The 20,279-nt window shown below is 33.3% G+C and overlaps 2 protein-coding genes across 3 annotated transcripts in view; one reads left to right on the forward strand and one right to left on the reverse strand.

The window, feature by feature from the left end:
- Window positions 1-6,896, reverse strand: part of LOC127835110 (protein MIS12 homolog) — a 162,502-nt gene extending 155,606 nt beyond the window's left edge. The window contains exon 1 of one of the 2 annotated variants that reach the window (XM_052361426.1): window positions 6,833-6,869. In XM_052361426.1, the coding sequence (XP_052217386.1) occupies window positions 6,833-6,851 (19 nt within the window). In that variant the 5' untranslated portion in view covers window positions 6,852-6,869. Of the gene's footprint in view, window positions 1-6,832 lie in introns of both variants that reach the window. The other variant, XM_052361427.1, reaches the window with a different exon arrangement.
- Window positions 1-20,279, forward strand: part of LOC127835099 (uncharacterized) — a 327,076-nt gene that overhangs the window by 119,406 nt on the left and 187,391 nt on the right. The gene's annotated exons all lie outside the window — the stretch shown is intronic.

Here is a 20,279-nt window from a genome sequence, read left to right on the forward strand (position 1 = left end):
AAGGCAGATACGTATTTTTCAATAACAAACTACGCATCTGCCTCAAATATTATAAAAATTATAAATAAGTTCTAGATTATTCACATTTTATAAATCAAAATGTTTTTGTAGCCTTGTACATTTTTACATTTACCTTTAAAATGATACAAATGTACACAAATCAGAAGTTTTTATAAACAAACAATACAATTTCAGGCACAGGCGGATATGTACTTTTCAATAACAAAATCTGCATCTGCTGAAATGTTAACTTACAAAGATTCGCCTATCAATATCTCCAAAACCATTCACTTTAAAATAAAAAAGTTTTGGTAGCCATGTTCATTTTTATAATACCTTAAAAATAATACTTAAATCAAATCAGAAGATTTTTATAAAGAAACAATACAGTTTTAGGCAAAGGCAAATATGTTCTTTTCAATAAGAAAATCTGCATTGACCTGAAATATTACAAAGATTAGCAATGAATATCTCCCAGACTATTCACGTTAAAATCAAAAAGTTTCTGTAGCCATGTACATTTTTATATTACCTTTAAAATAATGATGCATAAATAAGAAGTATTTGTAAAGAAACAATACAGTTTTAGGCAAAGGTAGATACCGTAATTCTTCGATTGTAAGACGGATTGACTATAAGACGAGACCCCGTCTAAGGACTAAAATCTGTAAAATTTCATTACGAATGACATTAGTCAAAATACCCGTAATGGTTTACACAATGCGTGTTTTACGGCCCACCCCTAGGTGGCAACATGTCACTATCAATCAATAATCTCTGGGGTTTATTGCAGTTTTATGGCTTTGTTTTATCGGTCAGTACAGTGTACTTCACCGCGATAAAATCATGGCAAGTTTCGTAAGAGACTGATGATAGTCAATGGGTGTTATCCTCCTGGAAATCATGCTTTTTATGCATAATATTATGCAAACATTTTTTTCGACACGTAAAGCGTTGTAACAAATTAATTCATAACAAATATACCACAAGTATAAATTTTCCGTTAAATTCCTAAATGACAATAATAATTTGTAATCCGAACACACACTTCCGATTTTGTAATGTTAACACGACGTTTACAAATGCTTCCAATATAGTTATCATGTATATTTCCCGACAAAAGTGCGCAAAAATTATGCGACAATGTACAAGATATCCACAATTGGAAAGAGTGCGTGTATTGATCTTTTTATACAAACTGTGTAGCACAGAGAACATTGAATTCTGTTGATTTCGGTTAAATGTTTCTTTGGTATATTTAGCACAATATATCGCGAACAATTTGATATTTCTTCTAAATTAATTTCAAATCAAACACGTCGTATCCTTATCATTACCGTCTATTAGTTGAGTAATTATTGAAACATTAATTGTACTGTATACTGATTCAAGAGAACATCTGGACAGAACTGGATTAAGTGTTGGGTGTTATGAAAACAGGCATAGCACATCTACTGACCTATTGTGTAGACTGCTGTCTGCGGTGTTTAGACAAAAGGGATTAAAATGCGTGATTGCAACTCTGCCGATTTGGTTCATAATTACGGGTAATACATTGTTTTGAATGTCATTATTTTTATCAATGCATTCTTATTAATATAATGGAACAAATTAATAAATGAACTTTTAATTTTCATTCCATAATAAACTCGCGAGTATTCCAAACAGACATATCATTTATAATATATAATCACATAAGGATATAAGCGTCAAATCATGAACTAAAAGAAAGTAGTTTCTTTTCGTCATCAGAAATACGGTTATCACTTCACAAATATTGGTACAAAAAAACTAAGTTTTTTCTTCAGATGCTCTTATAAGACGACCCCCCAACTTTATGCCTTAAAAAATCGGGCAAAAAACCCGTCTTAAAATCGAAGAAATACGGTATGCACTTTTCAATAAGAAAATCTGCATCAGCCTGAAATATTATGAATATCTTAAGACTATTCACATTAAAATCAAAATGTTTTGGTACATTTTTATATTACGTTTAAAATAATTTGAGTGGTTTAGTGGATGAGGTGTCCACCTAGCGAACGGGAGTTCGTGGGAACGCTCCCAATTCGTGCAGCGTTCTCATTATCCCCTCCATAGACACCAAGTACTGGTTCTCCCCAGGAAATGAACTTGACAGTGTCAATATCTGCCTATAATAGCTGGCCTTCCTGTAATAGTCGGGAATTGACTGTAGGAAGTACAAAGTAGAAGTAGAAATGATATGAAAATCAGAAGTATTTATAAAGAAACAATAAAGTTTAGGCAAAGGTAGATATATACTTGTATAAAGGCTAATATACTTGGCATGCATTGAATCTCTCACTGTATCGTTATTTAATACCTGCAAAAATATTTAAGTTAACAGCACAAAGCTTTAGACTATAGATTTTGAAATCACCTATTATGCCTTTATACTTATACTGTATTAAGCACATTTATTAGACTATAGATTTTGATATCTGTCTATTCACTTATTATGCCTTTAAACTTATAAGTTGTATTCATTATTTCAATAAAAAAATTAAGTTTAAGGTGCCTGTATTGAAAGGTGTACTTGTAAAAAAGCTAACTTGGCCTTAAATACTATTATTAGGTATTGTTGCTTAAATTTGGTTCAGAGGAACACATTTTTTCAAATTTAGTGTTTTATTTTTATATCACTTTTAATGTATTGACGCTACTATAAATATTGGAACATTTTTATGTTGCACTTGTTTTCAGTTCTATTGTGTGAAGTCAGGAAATTTTGTTCATTGGAATGAAGAGGGCGGACACGCTGCCATAACCGGTCCATGGAAACACCGAATTACACTTTTCACCGAATTACACTTTTCACCGAATTACACTTTTCACCGAATTACAACCGAATTCCACATTAAAATGATCGTTGGTATCGATTAGATACGGGTTCTTCACATGACGCCGGGCTGTTACCGAAGTCCACTAATCGCAGACCGACTGGCCGAGTTTCTATCAATTGTTTTGCGTTTTTTACAGTTTGCAAATTTTTCGACCACCTTAATAATTTTCACGCGTCTTTAATCCGCTATTCACAAGTTTTTGACACTACGTCTGATTGAATATAATAGATAATTGGCTATAAAAGAGTTCCGATTTGTTTGATGATGGTCCTTTTGAATAAATGAAAGTGTGATGTTTTTTAATTGTTTTTACTCATATGCTGATTTTGACTAATTAGAATAAATTGTTATTTTGAGTGTTTATTGAATACAATATCTAATTGGCCAATAAAGAATTTCGATTTGTTTGATGATTGTCCTTCGAATGTAATAAAGGTCGGATTTTTTTCAATCGCCTTTACTCATTTATTGCTCATCTTCAATGATTACCGATATAAAATGTCCGATTCCCCAAAATATGATCGTAAAGCATGGCGCAATACCCGTGTTCTGTATGTAAGGAAGAGTGCCAAAACGGTACTATCCTCTGTACGGTATGTAAAAAATGGACTCATGCCGGTTGTACTTATCTTACAGACAATGACTTAATATCATGGTCAAACAAAAGTTTAAATTTCATTTGTGTCAAATGTGCATTTAAAAATGGATTGGAGTATGATGCCACAGCAGCTCTGTTGCGGTAAGTCTATTAAATTTATTCTACACTTTTACAAAATGTATAATATGATTATAGATAATTGATTCCACAAGTAGAAGTAGAAAAACGAAATTTCTCAAGATGAACAAATTTTCCGTGTTCCATAATTTAATAAATTGTAAAAATTGCTGTACTAACATTAATGAATCATTTAATGACAAATACTTATATACGGAGTATACGGTCCAGATTTGCGGACCATACAGAACATGTCTGACTTTAATAAGTATTTCATGTTCATTCAAGATTATGATACAATATAAGATATACAAATGATGAGGCCATAAACGGCAATATTTCTTGTTTTTCATTGTTAACTAACACATCAATTATCAATTAGTGAAATAATTAACATGAAACAAGATGGGCGTCCTCGAGATGCAAACATATACCGATATTGTCTACAACAATAACGATTGTCACACTCAGTAATTGGTAATTACAAACGTGTTAATCATTTGTGGTATACTCTCAACACATGAAATAGATAATGCGTTTCACAACAATCAGTAAGTGTCATAAAAAGGGCGTATTCCAGATGCAAATATGCGAGTCAATAATGCGAGTGTTATTATACCCGTATTGACATTTTAAAATACGTTTGACTGCTAATTTTGAATAAAATGTATGAAATAGATATAAACAAGTGTTTAATAAAAAGATACATTGATAAAAAATGCGTTGTTTGCAGATTTCTTAAGATAGAAACACGGGTGTATTTTTGTAAAATATTTAAGTGATGAAAGAAATTTTAATAAACGTTGTCACCGAGCAGCATAATATATATTAATTCAATTTTATAAAAATAGATTTTAATCATAAACGTGCATGTTTGCGTGATGCATGCTGATTATAGGAATAATAAATGTCACAATTCAATTGAGTAAAAAATCTGAGAATAATGAATAATTTGACATTTTCACTTTAAACGACTGTTATCATAACGTCGGTAGACCCGAATAAATACACTTCATTTTCATCAGGCAAATAACAATTAGTATACTAAGACAGGGGAAGTCTACACTGTGTATTAGCAACCTGCTGAGTTGATCCGTATCTTATCAGCTCAATACACAGGCCCCGTGGCTACTGTTCTGGAAAATTATATACTGCTAAAATAACTGATTTCTCTTATTGCTAAATTGTTGTGTACATTAAAAAAAAAACGGGAATGGAGCCACATCACCGTTGTAAACTTTTTATTAAGTTCACAGTATAGAGATAATCTAATTAAAGACGGCGCTAATTAAATGTGAAGCTGGATATTAACAAATATGATCCATTTCGCTTAAATCAACGTGCAATGGAACGCGCACTTATATGAATTATAAAACATCACGTGCATTTCTTTGCATAAATTCTTTACAAATTTTATATGTTATACATCGTTTTGTTTTGTTTATTTATTAACTCATCCACAAAGAAAATAATGAAACATTTCTACATTAAATAAAGAAATGTCATTCAAAGTTTCAAAATCTGATTGGATTTCTATGACGAACGGACAGAGAGACAAACACTACAAGAGGTTCCGGACGACTCTTTTAGATTTGAAAGGTCTCATAACCTCAACTGACACACAAACAACCATAGTCGCACCAAAGACTAATGGCAAAAAAACCTAATCAGCTCAAGCGAAAGGTCAATGCTAAGACTACGACCATCAAAAGAAAAAAGAAGGACTGAGCTTGCTTTTGCTTGACAAGTACGCCGCGAATCTCTTGTGTGTCGCGTGTTAACACGTGGTGATAACATTTTACAATGTTTTCTTATTTATTTTAGAATTTGCAATGTATAATTTCAAAAAATTATATGTATAATATCAGAAAATTATACAATGGATTTACGCTTACAAATAGTTCATGCTATTTTAATCTTGAAATACATGTTAATGTTCAATTGTTACATACATTGTCAAACTATTTAAACCGTTTACATCTTACATGTTATGTTATCCTTCGGAAGTGCTAAACAATTTAACAGCAGTTTCCATAGTATTACATTTACCCGATAAGTTCACGAATGTGTAATTCGGTAATCTATATTCACTTTTTAAAGTAATTCCGACATGTTTAGCAATTGCAAAAAATGTGATAACGTATAACTCTATTACATTTAAGTTCATTAAATATTTTTGTGTACGTGTTCATTTACATTTCCCTCTTTTATTTCATATAATTTGTATGCTTTTGTTGATGATGATGCTTAATTCATTTATAATAAAGTATTTAACATTATTAATATCCATTTGCTTTTTACTATTATTGTTTTTTCCGTAAATCCATTTATAACTTTCAACTACCTGAATTACACCTTCAAATCGCACGCCCAACTGAATGTGTAATTCGTTTCTCGGGTAAATATGGGAGTGGACTGGAATTCGGTGAAAGTGTAATTCGGTCCTCAATTACATATAAAATGTGTAATTCGGTAATTGCTTAGCAATTCTTTATCGTCTTTAGGCCTTATCAAATTAAAATCGACATGTTGAGCATTTTAATCATTGTGATAAAAGAATACATTAAATATTTTAAGTGGAATTTGGTTTTAAGATATGCGCACATTTCACCTTTTCCAACTGTCGTCTTAGAAGATTTTAAGCTGAAACATAACACAATTAACAAAACAATGACGCAACCCTAAAATATGTTGTTTACTATTAAGTTTAATAAAAACCATGTCAGTTAATTTTGGTTAAAGTGTAATTCGGTAATGATATTCGGTACTCAGTTGTAATTCGGTGAAAAGTGGAATTCGGTTGTAATTCGGTGAAAAGTGTAATTCGGTTGTAATTCGGTGAAAAGTGGAATTCGGTGTTTCCATGCACCCCTGCCATAACAAATGTTATCGCTAGATAACACTAACAGAGAGAGATCAGTGACTGCTCGATTGATGTCATGAGATGCAGATCTTGTAATCGCGGCGAGAATTTCCGATTATTTCTTTTGATCTAAATGGATATTTCCATTTGTTGTGTATTTATAGATCTTTGGAATAATCAAAACGGCTGTCTAGGGTAAGAGCATCCGAAAATGCAAACTGTCCGAAATTCGCTAGTTTACTTTGGTCAACCTTGTCAGCAACAATAATGTTTGTGTTCCGATTTGAAACATTGCAAGGGCTTAATATATTTTAACATTTGTAAACACAACCTTAAATATGTCAAAATAACATGGATTATGCACAATTGCGGTTGTGAGTGAAGTCACTTTACGTTTTGTATTTTCCGCCATATCCGGGTTAGGGGAGACAACTACACTCCAAAGGTGTAAGTAATACCGACAACGACACTATACGTTTGAAAGATACTTATGATATTTAACTGGTTCTGAGCGATTCACTACGGACAACGCTGCAGTAGAGATTGTCCTCTTTTTTGTTCATTCGATCATTCACATGATAAAAAGACATATTTAAAAGCAGTTTTATTGTATAGTTTTAAGTGGGATATATAATTGTATTGGTGAAAAAATATTATATATTATTTCATGAAGGGTGTTAAAAATAAGGACGCAAACATCAACAATGAATTATCACCACAGCCATCATTTAAACATAAGAAAGACAAAATAAAATTTAATTAGTTTTGATCTGGTATCTGTGTGCTGATTTTGCTACTAGTATACAACTATGGTGCTATGGCGAAATCTGCGTAACACACAATATACTAGTATATGAGAATATTCTAATATATCATAATTTTAAATATAAATTTCATTTATTATAGTTTACAGGTAATAAAGGTTTTTATTTTCAAAACGACGCCGTAACACTTATGTCTCTTCGTTAATATACATTCTCGTAGATGTTTATATTTATATTTATAAAAAGGCAGCCTAAATGGTAGTACTATACCCTGCAAATATCCACTCTAACTTGCAAAAGTGACCTTAAAATAGGTGGCTTTTATCCAAAGCATAGGTCATAATGAAATTCATTTTGAAATAAAATCAGTTTGGATGCAATTATTGAAGAAGTTACTTAAATAATGTGATTATGCATTGTGATATCATAATTATATTTAAAACAATTTCTGATCAATTAATATTATTGTTTACTAATCATTTTAATGAATTGCACTATCGACAAATTATGGGAGAATTCTTGGGCGCTCGTTACTTTATGGCCTTTCAGTGTTGGATATCTCTGTATTTTGGTCTAACAAAAAAATCTTGATTTTTCTGCGACACATAAATTACTTGTTGATGAATACTTCTGCTATGAGCCCCAGGATTTTGCATTATATGTACATGTATATTGTTAAGAGCCGGTTTCTAATAGTGGCACTGCAACATTCTTGTAGTCATATGCGTTTTATTGACATTAAATAACTTTATAATTCATGATCATAAGCGCTCGATGGCAATGTTAAATTTATTTATCTATTTATTTATTTATTTTTAGTTACCCGTTGTTTATTATTATGCATACACATACTAACTCAATACAAATCTTCCGACAAAACGTCTTCTTAAAAAAGATAGTTTGACTATATACTATATATTGACAAGGTAGGGCACTCGCAATATTCTAATGTATCGAAAGTGCGTCATAAACCATAATTTAATCGCTGTCACCCCGCTCGCTTATTGGAATGCGCGCTCAGGCCGGGAACCTCGCTCTTTCTCTATCTACTTTCAGTTTCAACAAAAACCTCCACAGACGATGTGATAAATCCCTGTAACTATTGTTTCACTCACTTTATTGGGTAATCAACAAAATATGTTGTTAATTGCACACACATGATCCATTCCTTACCAATTGTTTATCCGGGAACCTCGCTCTTTCTCTACAACATCAGCAAATACACACTATGGGCGCCAGATTTTTTTCTGGAAATCACAATGGCGGACGAAATCAAGTTAAAGAATTGGTAAGGAATTATTCATGTGTATGAAATTTACTGGTACGGTACTAGGATTGCTGGGTGATTCCAGACACGATAAATTATTTTACGACTGTAAAAAGTTATCAATATATCCTTTGAAGTTATGAAGTACATTATGGGGGGAATGCCAAAACTAGTGCTTTAAGGTACAATGCCCATATAAGCCAGTTGCATGCATCATGTTACGTCGTTATCTTTGGGCATGTGATTTTGCACACATTCCCGACGGATATTGCACACGTTTCAATTGAGTGTTCCAAACGATACAGTACACTTTTCAGTTGAATGTTACCAAATACCATTACTGTATTAGCGCTAATAAGATTTCACGACCAGAATCGAGCTATGTTGATTGTTGTTGTTGGCTTTGTAACATAGTCGTTGTAATACACAATAAAATACACGAGTCCATTTCAGCTTTTACTGCGTTTTATTTTTGCTTATTTAGATCTAACACAACGTTTTCCGATGTCGGTAAAAAAATCTGAACAACAAGCTATATGCGGCGGCATAACGTCCGCCCCGTGACAACAACAAAATATTTTATCGTAATGTCCGGCTGTGTGCGTAGTACTGACTTTTCTACTGCTATCGAATTAATTTATATAAATTGGAACACTCAATTGAAACGTGTGCACTATCCGTCGGGAACGTGTGCAAAATCACATGCCCAAAGATAACGACGTAACATGATGCATGCAATTGACTAATATGGCCGTTATATAGTTATTTACATGATATTTTACGAACATAAATGGGCTGCATTTAACCCGATACATGACTAATTAGTGAAACGAGCGATGGTAAATTGCTTGGTGCGTTTTATTCGTCTAGATTGACGTTAACATATGGTGTCTGTTTGATGATTATCTATTTAGGTAGACATGATATTGAACTTGATACGAAACAAACAATCCTACTTTAGTAATATATCTTAGGAACTATGTGGCAGCGTGTACCTTCAAGCACTAGTTTCGGCATTCCCCTTCATAATGTACTTCATAACTTCAAAGGATATATTGATAACTTTTTACAGTCATAAAAGAACTTATCGCGTCAGGTATCACCCAGCAGTCCTAGTACCGTACCAGTAAGAATCGATTTTTGTTGTATTTAAATCATCTTGTATTAAGTAATTATTTCTTAGTATTTAGACGTTACACATCGTCGCCGCCTGGTGGTCATTTATGGAAAGTTAATTTTAAAACACCATGCTGAATGACAAGTTACATGCCGGACAAGTTGTTGTATCATCAAATTTGACGTTTCATTTTGCTTGTTTTTGTTGGCATTAGTCATTTTATATATCAACAAAAAATGAGGCGAAGGTACATGCAAATCGGCAACTCATGTACAATAATTAACGTTTGCACACACGATATGCATTTTATGTTGACACAACACGTATTTATCTTCACATGCATTGATTTTTTCGTATATTATCCGGTGCCGTGTTTCAAGACTTTATCCAGTGTCAGTATTTTATGGTTGAGTCTACAATCCGGTGCCCATGATATCAATATGCGACCTTTTTTTTAAAATACGATTGCTCACGTTTTTGAAGTTACCCATTATTTCAACGATTTTCGTGTTTTTATGAATGATTATCACAATATTCTACATAAAAAGAAGTGCATGTGTTAACTGTCCAGTTACAAAAATGCAACATTATTGTCCTTTTTCATGATCATGAGATAGATGTTGTTCATTTTTTATCATTCGTTCAGATGAAATCGTTTACTTTCGTATCGAATTTCGGCATATATCCTCGAGTATCTTAACATCGTGTTAATAACGAAAGTCGGCCTCGCGTGACGTAAACTGTCAAGAGATCCTGGCGATTCAACACTTAAATATTACATCGGTTATCGCTTAATGTTACTACGGTAGATAAAACAAAAAACATGCAGCAAAAAATTACATACTCTACCTTTTCATTGCATACCCATTGCTCAGCGTCTCGGTCCCTGTGTACCCTAAGTTCGTGGTAAACCTTCCAGGTTATAATTGATCAACTTCCGGTTTTAAAATGTTTTTTTTTGCATTAGGCCAATCAAAACAATTGTTTACTGTAACTAATGCACTTTCATTTAGCTGAGATTTTTTTTATGTGGGATTAACAAGTTCTAACTTTTGAACACTGAAAATAACACAAACATTATCTACGTATGTCTCATTAAAACAGAACTTATTCCTCGGAACCAGCAATGGCCGGATGCAGTAAAAGGGATCCCCAATCCTTACATAATATAATTAGCTGCGGTTACATATAGTAACATTACTACTCAAAATCAACGAAAATTTCGTACAATATTTCGTAAAATAAAGCCAAACAATTAAAAATCATTGTTCCTTTTGGTCATTGTCGAAATTTCAACGCCAGATGTGGTCTGGTAGACTAGATGTTTGTGGATACAAAATGCTCGTTTTTAATTATGGTTTTAACATGGTACCATTTTAGTGTTCATGTGTCGTATCAGTAGATATAATCGCAGGAAATTAACATGGAATTTATTGTGGTCACAAATACATAAAACGAGCATTTTGTATCTACAAAAATCTAGTAAACATACCACATCTAGGGTTGAAATTGTGGCTATTGCTATAAGGAACACTGATTGTTTAGTTTAGTTTAAACCTATTTATTTTAGCTCGATTGCGTCGAAAGCCTATAAAGCTTATATAAACGCTCTCGAGTCCGTTTCCTGGGCCTAGAACCAGTACTTGGTGTCTTTTGGGGGAGATCTAAAGAACGCTCCCACGGTGGGATTGTTTACGTGTTAACTTTATTTGACGAAATACTTTACGAAACTTTACGTTGATTTTGATCGTTTAAATAGAGACTTTGATAAAATGTAGAAAACAGCTAAAATATCATGTCACTTTAAAGCTGGTATATACGATCTTGTCAAATATTTATTGATTAATATAAAATGTGTAAAAAACTTATTATACATATATTTCAATATAAACTAAAATAAAAGTTAAGAAGAACATGTGTCAAAAAATGCTAAATAAGCCAGATATTTAATTCTGAAATCGAAAAAGGCTGTACAGCCGAATTCACCAGCATGTATATCATGCATGTACGATGTGAATCTAAATTTAGTTTAACGGTTCATTTGAAATTCCCGCAGCCATATCGATTCATGCGACACATGAACACTTACTAAAAAGACGAATGCATCGGTTATTGTAGGAAAATAATTACGAATTACCTTCGTCACAATCGGCTCGGGGCGCTAATTTGTATTTGCTGTATTTTATAAAATTCGTCTTAAATGTATCATTTTTCTTGCATATTGTGTGTTATTATAACATATTTGTATAAATATTTTACAATTCAGCACATATAAAAATCGTATATACCCGCTTTAACCGAAAAATAAAAATTGCTTGGCCTAAAATTTAAATACTCATTTGCATACGCGGCCCTGGAAAGGTCACGTTGTCTGCTCTGTAAACGAAAAAAATGGGGGTAACACTTTGGGGCGTTATATCGGTAATTTTTCACGTGCTATGAGCATGGAATAGTAAAATATCATTTTTTTAGAAAGGTGGTAATACATTTATTCTTATTTACCTGTTTGAATCGCATTTTCGTTGAATTTCTTCTCGGACGCTGTGTAAACAAACCGCTGTCACTTTTGACACAAGTCGCATGCGGAAAAATAACGCACGCGACAAGAGGTTTACGAGAATAATGGGTACCACGATGTTAGAACTCCCACGATGTTGGGATACTCGACGACATTACTATAAGCTAAATTACCACAAAGTTCCGTGAAGAAAAGTATTGTGGTTTTGTTGACATATTCATCCAGAAAACTCGGTTTTGCGTAAAGCCGTAAACGCACTTTCGTTTCCGGTGTTATCCGCTATGGTTAAGATTCACTCAGGGACAGCAGATGATTTAAGAGATAAATATTTCTTCAGGGGGATTGCGGAAATAGTCGATAGATTATCATTGGTTTTTGAATTTTTTGTTAATCCTGTGTGTAGCGGCGTGTTAAGTTGGTGCGTACTGAAATGGACCAATCAACGATCGATAATTACTTCCTCACCCAGGTAGCAAAAGTTGTTGAAACATGGCCGACGGAAATAACTTTTATGTCAGGCAGGTGCTTTTCAATTTCAATATACACTCTGTTTATTATTTAAATACTTAAAAATCAGAATTATTGTGTGATTTTTTTTTATAAAAATATGTTATGCATTTCACTCAATTATTTTATTATACAGCCAAACTAACAGACATAATAAAAATTTCAAGTTCAACACTAGTTCTGGCGACTATAACTTTAAATGTCGCTTTTTATGATTTTTGACTGGCGCGACTTTACAGGTCTGTCAATACTATATAAACTGTACGCTGAAGTTTCTTTAGCTAGTTCAACACACACTACAGTCTATAGACACAAAACATTGCTATTTCGCAATAAATGTTGCTACCACCTGCATGCTATCGTTAAAGTACCTCTTCTCGAACCTCACCTCTTTTCGAACCCTTCATTTGTTTACATTTTATGCGCATGCACGCATGCGCACTACATCACCCTTGTTAGTGTATAAGTAATTTGTTTACGCCGACTCGGGCGTAGCTGCAAATCGACGAAAATGCGTCAAAAACCGATAGAATAAGTAGATTAATCATAAAACACGTAACAATCATTTTATTTCTTTATGCTTTTTACATATATAAGGAATTTCCTTAAAAAACTATAAAAACATGGTCTCATTTTTGTTCTCAACTTTGCTTGACAATTTACACATTTCGGCTGCTGCAATAAGTCACGTGACCATGGTCAAAACATGTGACTTATTTATTTTAAATATTGTACACTGAAGGGTTCGAAAGCAGGTATCCGTTGCTTGGGAGGCATTGGTAGATTAACATGATATGGTGGTGCTGGAAACTTGAAAAAATCTGTTTTCAAAAGAGGATTTACATAGCAATTACAGTTGCCAGCCATAAAGAAACAAGTTATTTATCAAATAGAGTACATATAAATATGTTTCACTATTTTCAATATTATATTTGAGTCAAATTGACGTGTCATAAATTAAGAGGTTCAAAAGATGGTTCGTCCATGATACATTGATTTGTCAAGCGAGTTGAGGTTGAACAATGGATTTCATTCATTAAATGACTTTCAATATAAATTGGTACCTAAGAACCTAACATTTTATCTTGGGACATTATTGGGCTCATTTCTTCTGATGTTTTTTTCAGTTACTGTCTGTAGGTTAAATTTCTGTCTTTATATTTTTGTGGAAATAATATTCAATAAACAAAGAATTCAAACAATGCTTTTATTTATTACAAGATAGCATTTTTTTATCTCTTTTTTTTATAATTGTTTTGGCATTATATATATGCACGTGCATGATTGCTTTTAACCAACAGTTTACAGGGGTGGCAAAATCGAATGTCCGAGTTGCCCGAGTCGTACATTTGTTTGTTTGGGCAACTGATTTTTTTTCAATTAAGTTGTCCGTGGACAACCAGTCGGGTCAAGGAATACAAAAAAAATAGTTTGTATTAAAGCTGTAAATAAGTTTTACAAAACCGGATGTTGACACGCGATTACATTGTCAGTAATATTTGCAGACCAATCAACCTAAAATATGGACACTCTCCTGCGCATTGATCTCCCTTATTCTATAAGAGACCGCAAGTATGCCACATTTTCAACATTCGGTTGGAAAGTGTATAATTCTGGCTACCATAACTTTAAATGTTGCTTTTTATGATTTTTGACTGGCGCGACTTTAAAGTTATGGACTAACCCCATTAGGAAAGTCAACCAGAAATTCCCGAACAGTTGATAGTTAACAAAGACTGAGCCAAAACAGCTTTTAAATGCAGTTATTGGCCCAAATCAACCACTTGATCGAAAAGATTAACATTTTTTACATTTAACTGTTATATTCTTTCACAAAATACTATCTTAAACATTTAAAATTTATCTTTTCTGCTCTAACATATCAAGAAAAACAGACATTTTTTAATGCAAATCTCCCGAGATTTCACGGTCATATGATGTTATTTCTATTTTTAGTAACATACCATGTGCTCAAGTGTTTTCAAATTCAGAATGACATTTCCCGGTATTTTAAATTATTCTTGCTTGTTTTGTAAACAAATTGTAGTGTAAATACAAACTCAAAGTAAAAATTATAAAAAATTACCTGATTCATTTTGAAATCAGTCTTTTAATCCACCAGACGTAAGTTGTTAATCACAAATAATAGATTTCAGAAAACAAAAGTAATTTTTACAATTTCAGCAAAATATGTCAAGGTGATCCGTTAGTATCAAAATGAAAACTCATCATGTGACAAAGCAACAATGGCGTCAAAATCGTGAATTTCAGGCTGATGAGAGTTATTTTCATCTATTGTAAGATGCATTTGAAACATTTGAACCTAAAAATATGCCCCGCCATCATGCAGAATTAATATTCATTCACCAATATATGTAGAAATGTATCCAAGAAAATGAGCTGCCTTTGATTTATAGCATGACATAAATATGTTACGACTCTGGTTGACTTTCGATATGGGGTTCGCTTCAGCGTACAGGTCTGTCAATACTATATAAACTGTACGCTGAAGTTTCTTTAGCTAGAAAGTGTACAGACTGATTTTTTTATTTTTACAATCAGATGGAAATAAAAGTATCGAACTAAGATAACCAAAACACGGCTTTGCAATATAAAATTTTTGAGAAAGTCTTTATATTGTTTATAATACACTGCTATAATGAATGTACCATGGAAATACAGCTTTAACTAAAAGAAGCAAGTTTAATACTCATTTTGATTTATTCCACATTATTTTACATTTATCAATAAATGTGTTTATAATTTATATAAAAATAAACGGACAAGTGTAGTTCAGCAAAGGACAAGTTAAATTTCCTAAATGGTTGGACAGTCCGTGGACAAGTTTAGTTTTTTTAGATTTCGCCAACCCTGTACTCATATACATATTTGTAAAGTTAAAGGATTATTCTAGTTTTTTATGCCCCTGGTAGGGTGGCGTAAAATTATAGCATTTGAACTGTCTGTCAGTCCGTCCGTCCAAAAACTTTAGCATTGGCCATAACTTTTGCAATATTGAAGATAGCAACTTGATATTTGGCATCTATGTGTATCTCATTGAGCTGCACATTTTGAGTGGTGAAAGGATAAGGTCATCCTTCAAGGTCAAAGGTCAAAAAAACAAATCCAAGGGTAGTAATAAGCTTCTTTAAAGGTAGATAATTTATATTAAATTTTATCATTTGGCAGGTACAGATAATTTTTACAAGGGAAGTAATATTGTTTAAAGGGATTTAATCAAAAACAAAAATAAATAAATCAAAGCAGCACAGTAGGGGGCTTTGTGTTTCTGACAAACACATCTATTGTTATCTTTAATGTATCACTGGGCCTAAAAACAACCTAGCTACGCCACTAGATGACATTATTCTTTCACTCCTCTGGCTGTACCCGGTAATTATCAAATACTTGTGTCTTTAAAAGATTTTGTTGTTGTATCAATTGGAAATAGGATTGCAAGGTATTTATAATTAGTAATTACCCCCCCACCCCCCCCCCCCCCCCCCCCTTCTGGTTATGGTGAAGACTGCCTGCATTCGCTCACACTTTTCATAAATTTTACTTTTCATAAAGTTATTCTCAAATTTATTTTAAAGAAATCAATATCAGTACAAAAAATCATTTGCAAAAATCTCATGTTTAAATGACCTCTTGGAATTGCTTTTCGAAGGTTTATAAACGGTCTGAACAATTGCCCGATCACACAAACATTCAGTTCTTGTATTTATATATTACAGTCTTTCCAAAAGAGATGTTGAGTCTTACATTATTTGTATATTTATACCATAAGTACCAAATGATGTGAATCAACATTGCATTTGCCTAGTACATAAGTCCATATTGTTCACATCATTACCCCAGTTATAATATTTATGCCTCCCTTTGAAGAAGAAGGGGTATATTGTTTTGCACATGTCGGTCCATCCCTATGTCCGTCTGTCCGTACATGTATGTCCGTCCGTCCACCAGGTGGTTTCCGGATGATAACTCAAAAACGTTAAGGCCTAGGATCATGAAACTTTATAGGTACATTGATCATGACTGGCAGATGACCCCTATTGATTTTGAGGTCACTAGGTCAAAGGTCAAGGTAACAGTGACTCGTTCTTGGATGCAGTTTAGGACCACATTTGCAGATTATATTATGTACTGGTGTCGTGGGGTCTCCGTCCCCACCAGATGGTTTCCGGATGATAACTCAAGAGCGCTTACGCCCTAGGATCATGAAACTTCATAGGTACATTGATCATGACTGGCAGATGACCCCTATTGATTTTCAGGTCACTAGGTCAAAGGTCAAGGTAACAGTGACTTTAAATACATGTAGTAAACTGGTTTCCGGATGATAACTCAACAATACTTACACCTAGGATCATGAAACTTCATAGGTACATTGATCATGACTGGCAGATGACCCCTATTGATTTTCAGGTCACTAGGTCAAAGGTCAAGGTCACAGTGACTCGAAAGAGTAAAATGGTTTCCGGATGATAACTCAAGAATGCTTACGCCTAGGATCATGAAACTTCATAGGTACATTGATCATGACTGGCAGATGACCCCTATTGATTTTCTGGTCACTAGGTCAAAGGTCAAGGTCACAGTGGCAAAAATATCGTAATCGCACAATGGCTGCCACTACAACTGACAGCCCATATGGTGGGCATGCATGTTTTACAAACAGCCCTGGATATTAACATATTTCATCTATGATTCGGCATTAAGCAAAGTTGGTAAATATTAACTAGTTGTTTTACTGATGGTATTTTACACTTGATATATTAAGCTACATGAAGTTAATTGTTTTATGTCTATTGACAAAACATTGACATATTTTCAGACTTGCTCTATTCTTTGAAATGAGTTTATTAGATAAATTTATTCAATTATTGAGCTCCACATACCATGCTGGTAGCTGTCGTTGCTCAGTTAATAAAATGCAGCTGATAGAGAGAGAATCCATTTCATCTAGTGTGATCATGATTATCTGCTTAATACTAAGCTCTGTAAATGTTCTTACTGTCGGTTTCTAATGCACTTTTCTTGTTCATTTTAAGTAAAGTAAATATATGCATGCCTACTTTGTTTGAAAAAGAATTGCATGATTTTGTAGTTTACTGGATTTGCTGTACGTCTGTCAGCTAAAAAATGTGTCAGTGAATTATTAGGATTTGTCCAATTGGCATCACTACAATTAAAAAAGGGAATAATTTTCAAATGGAATACCATTTCATCCATTTATATAATAACTTGAATCATAAATGAAAATTCTGCACACAGAATAATGTTAATGACATTTATGAATGCTGTTAACTGTGAAACTTACAAAATGTGGCATGTGTTATCAACAGTAGCTTGTACAATAAGCTTGCCTTAACCCACCGGCTATATAGACTTAACTTTCTGATTTAAAAAGCTTTTGGCAAATATTTTATAAATCCAGTGTCAATAACGTACCTGCAAGTTTTGAATTGAATTTGATTGATGTTTATATGAAAAGCAAACAGCATATGAAAGAAGAAGAAATGACCGATCAAGACTGTATTTCCCAATGTGATTTTAGGCTAACCAGTGAACCATCTTTTTCGTCTTAATGAGTTTTGATTTTAGAATGTTGCAATTGTTTGGTGCCAAATATCAGAATGACTTACTGAATTCAATTAAACCAGTTTACTATGATAAAATGTAAAAAATACTGGAAATTATGAGAGGTAATTATATATATATTTTTAAATTATAGATGTCTTTTTTAAAAAAATTATAATTTGTAAAATTGTTTATGCACTCTTGGTATGAGATCACTATTTTTATTTAAGTTAATAAGACTTTTGCAAAGTTAATTAGACGTTTGCAATAAACTTGTAAAGGAATAAGTTAATGTATTAAATTTTTTGATCCCTTATGCTCGCAGGATGATTTAACAATTTAAAGTCTTTTTCATAAAACAACAAGAATTTAGTGCATTAGCCTCTAAAATTAACTCAATTTATGTTCTGCTAATTACTACTGTTTATTTACAGGGCCCTGCCACTATGACCCAATATTCGTTGCCATAGAACTCGGACTTTAACAGGGTAAAATGATGGCTGACCGCCGGTACCCTCCAAGGGAGGAATGGCATGGATCGCCATCATCCGACCGATCGATTGTCGGGCGCCGGAAGATTGAAGAGCTCCAGCGTCAAATTGCTGCCATGGAAACGGACATGAAGGGCCGGTCAGACCTGATACACAAGCTGAACCGCTTGCAAGAGATTGAGCGAGAGAAGAGGATTGTCGAGGAGCGTGTTTTGGTGTGTATTTGTAGCTGAGTTTAATTTGTATCAGTGATTTTTTTTTGCCCAAAATTACCGCCGAATTTCGGTTGCTTCCCAATCGCGAAATTCCACGTTTTTTCCCCAAAATTTTCCCAAAAAATTCCAAATCACCCAAAAAAAATTTATTTTTTTTTTAAGAAAGAAGTGTCTTATGATATCTTAACTCTAGATTTCAACATTATTTTTTTTTAAACATCTTACAAACTATATACCTTTAATTTAGTCCTTTTTGTCGATAAATAATTCCCAAATTTGCCACTTTTATTGATTAAATAAAACCTCCCAATTTCACCAGACTCCTTTTTTCAAAATGGCTAGAAAACCCCCCGAACATGCACTTAAAAACAATATTAATTCTGTTACTTATACTCATATTTATAATTCTTAATTTTTCCCAATTTCCTGGTTTATCCCGCTATTTTTCCCAATTTCACGGTTTATAGCGCTAATTTTCCCAATTTAAATGGCACAGGCTGTAACAAATAAAAGCAAAAAAAATCACTGTGTATGTCCCCCACCACTATAATGGGGGACATATTGTTTTTGCCCTGTCTGTTGGTTTTTGTGTTTGTTTGTTTGCCCCAACTTTAACATTTGCAATAACTTTTGCAATATTGAAAATAGCAACTTGATATTTGGCATGCATGTGTATCTCATGGAGCTGCACATTTTTAGTGGTGAAAGGTCAAGGTCATCCTTCAAGGTCAAAGGTAAAATATAAAGCTTCAAAACGGCGCAAAAGGGGACATAGTGTTTCTGACAAACACATATGATATCTTATTGTTGATGATTTCTGATATAATTTTGGAGACATTTTCAGGGCATATTTTGTGCATTTGTGGTTGTGAAGTTTGGTACTTAACAATAAACTGTATATTAGCTCTTCGTTTTTCTTGACCTTACTGAAGCATTGACATTGACTGTTTTGGGATCAAACCTGTATGTTGTACACAATGTTTACCTTTTCAGGAGAGGAACAATAGTAGAAACAGCAGTCGTAATGAGAGTCGCAACAATAGTCGCAATGGCACGCCACGCTTGTTACACAGTGAAATGCAAAGAATTATTGGTAGAGAATCAAAAACAGGTATTAATAATACAATATTTATTAATATTGTACAAAATAATGATGGTTCAATGCAATAATTTTTAGCTCGGCTGTTTTCAGAGAAAATCCGAGGTATTGTCATAGCCAGCTATGTCGTCCGCCATAGGCGTCATGCTAAAACCCTAACATTGGCTCTAAAATCAAAGTGCTTCCACCTACAACTTTGAAACTTCATAGGTAGATGCACCTTGATGAGTTCTACACGCCACACTTATTTTTTTGGGTCACGAGGTCAAAGGTCAA

Source organism: Dreissena polymorpha, chromosome 6 (assembly GCF_020536995.1).
Source record: "Dreissena polymorpha isolate Duluth1 chromosome 6, UMN_Dpol_1.0, whole genome shotgun sequence".
Classification (NCBI taxonomy): domain Eukaryota; kingdom Metazoa; phylum Mollusca; class Bivalvia; order Myida; family Dreissenidae; genus Dreissena; species Dreissena polymorpha.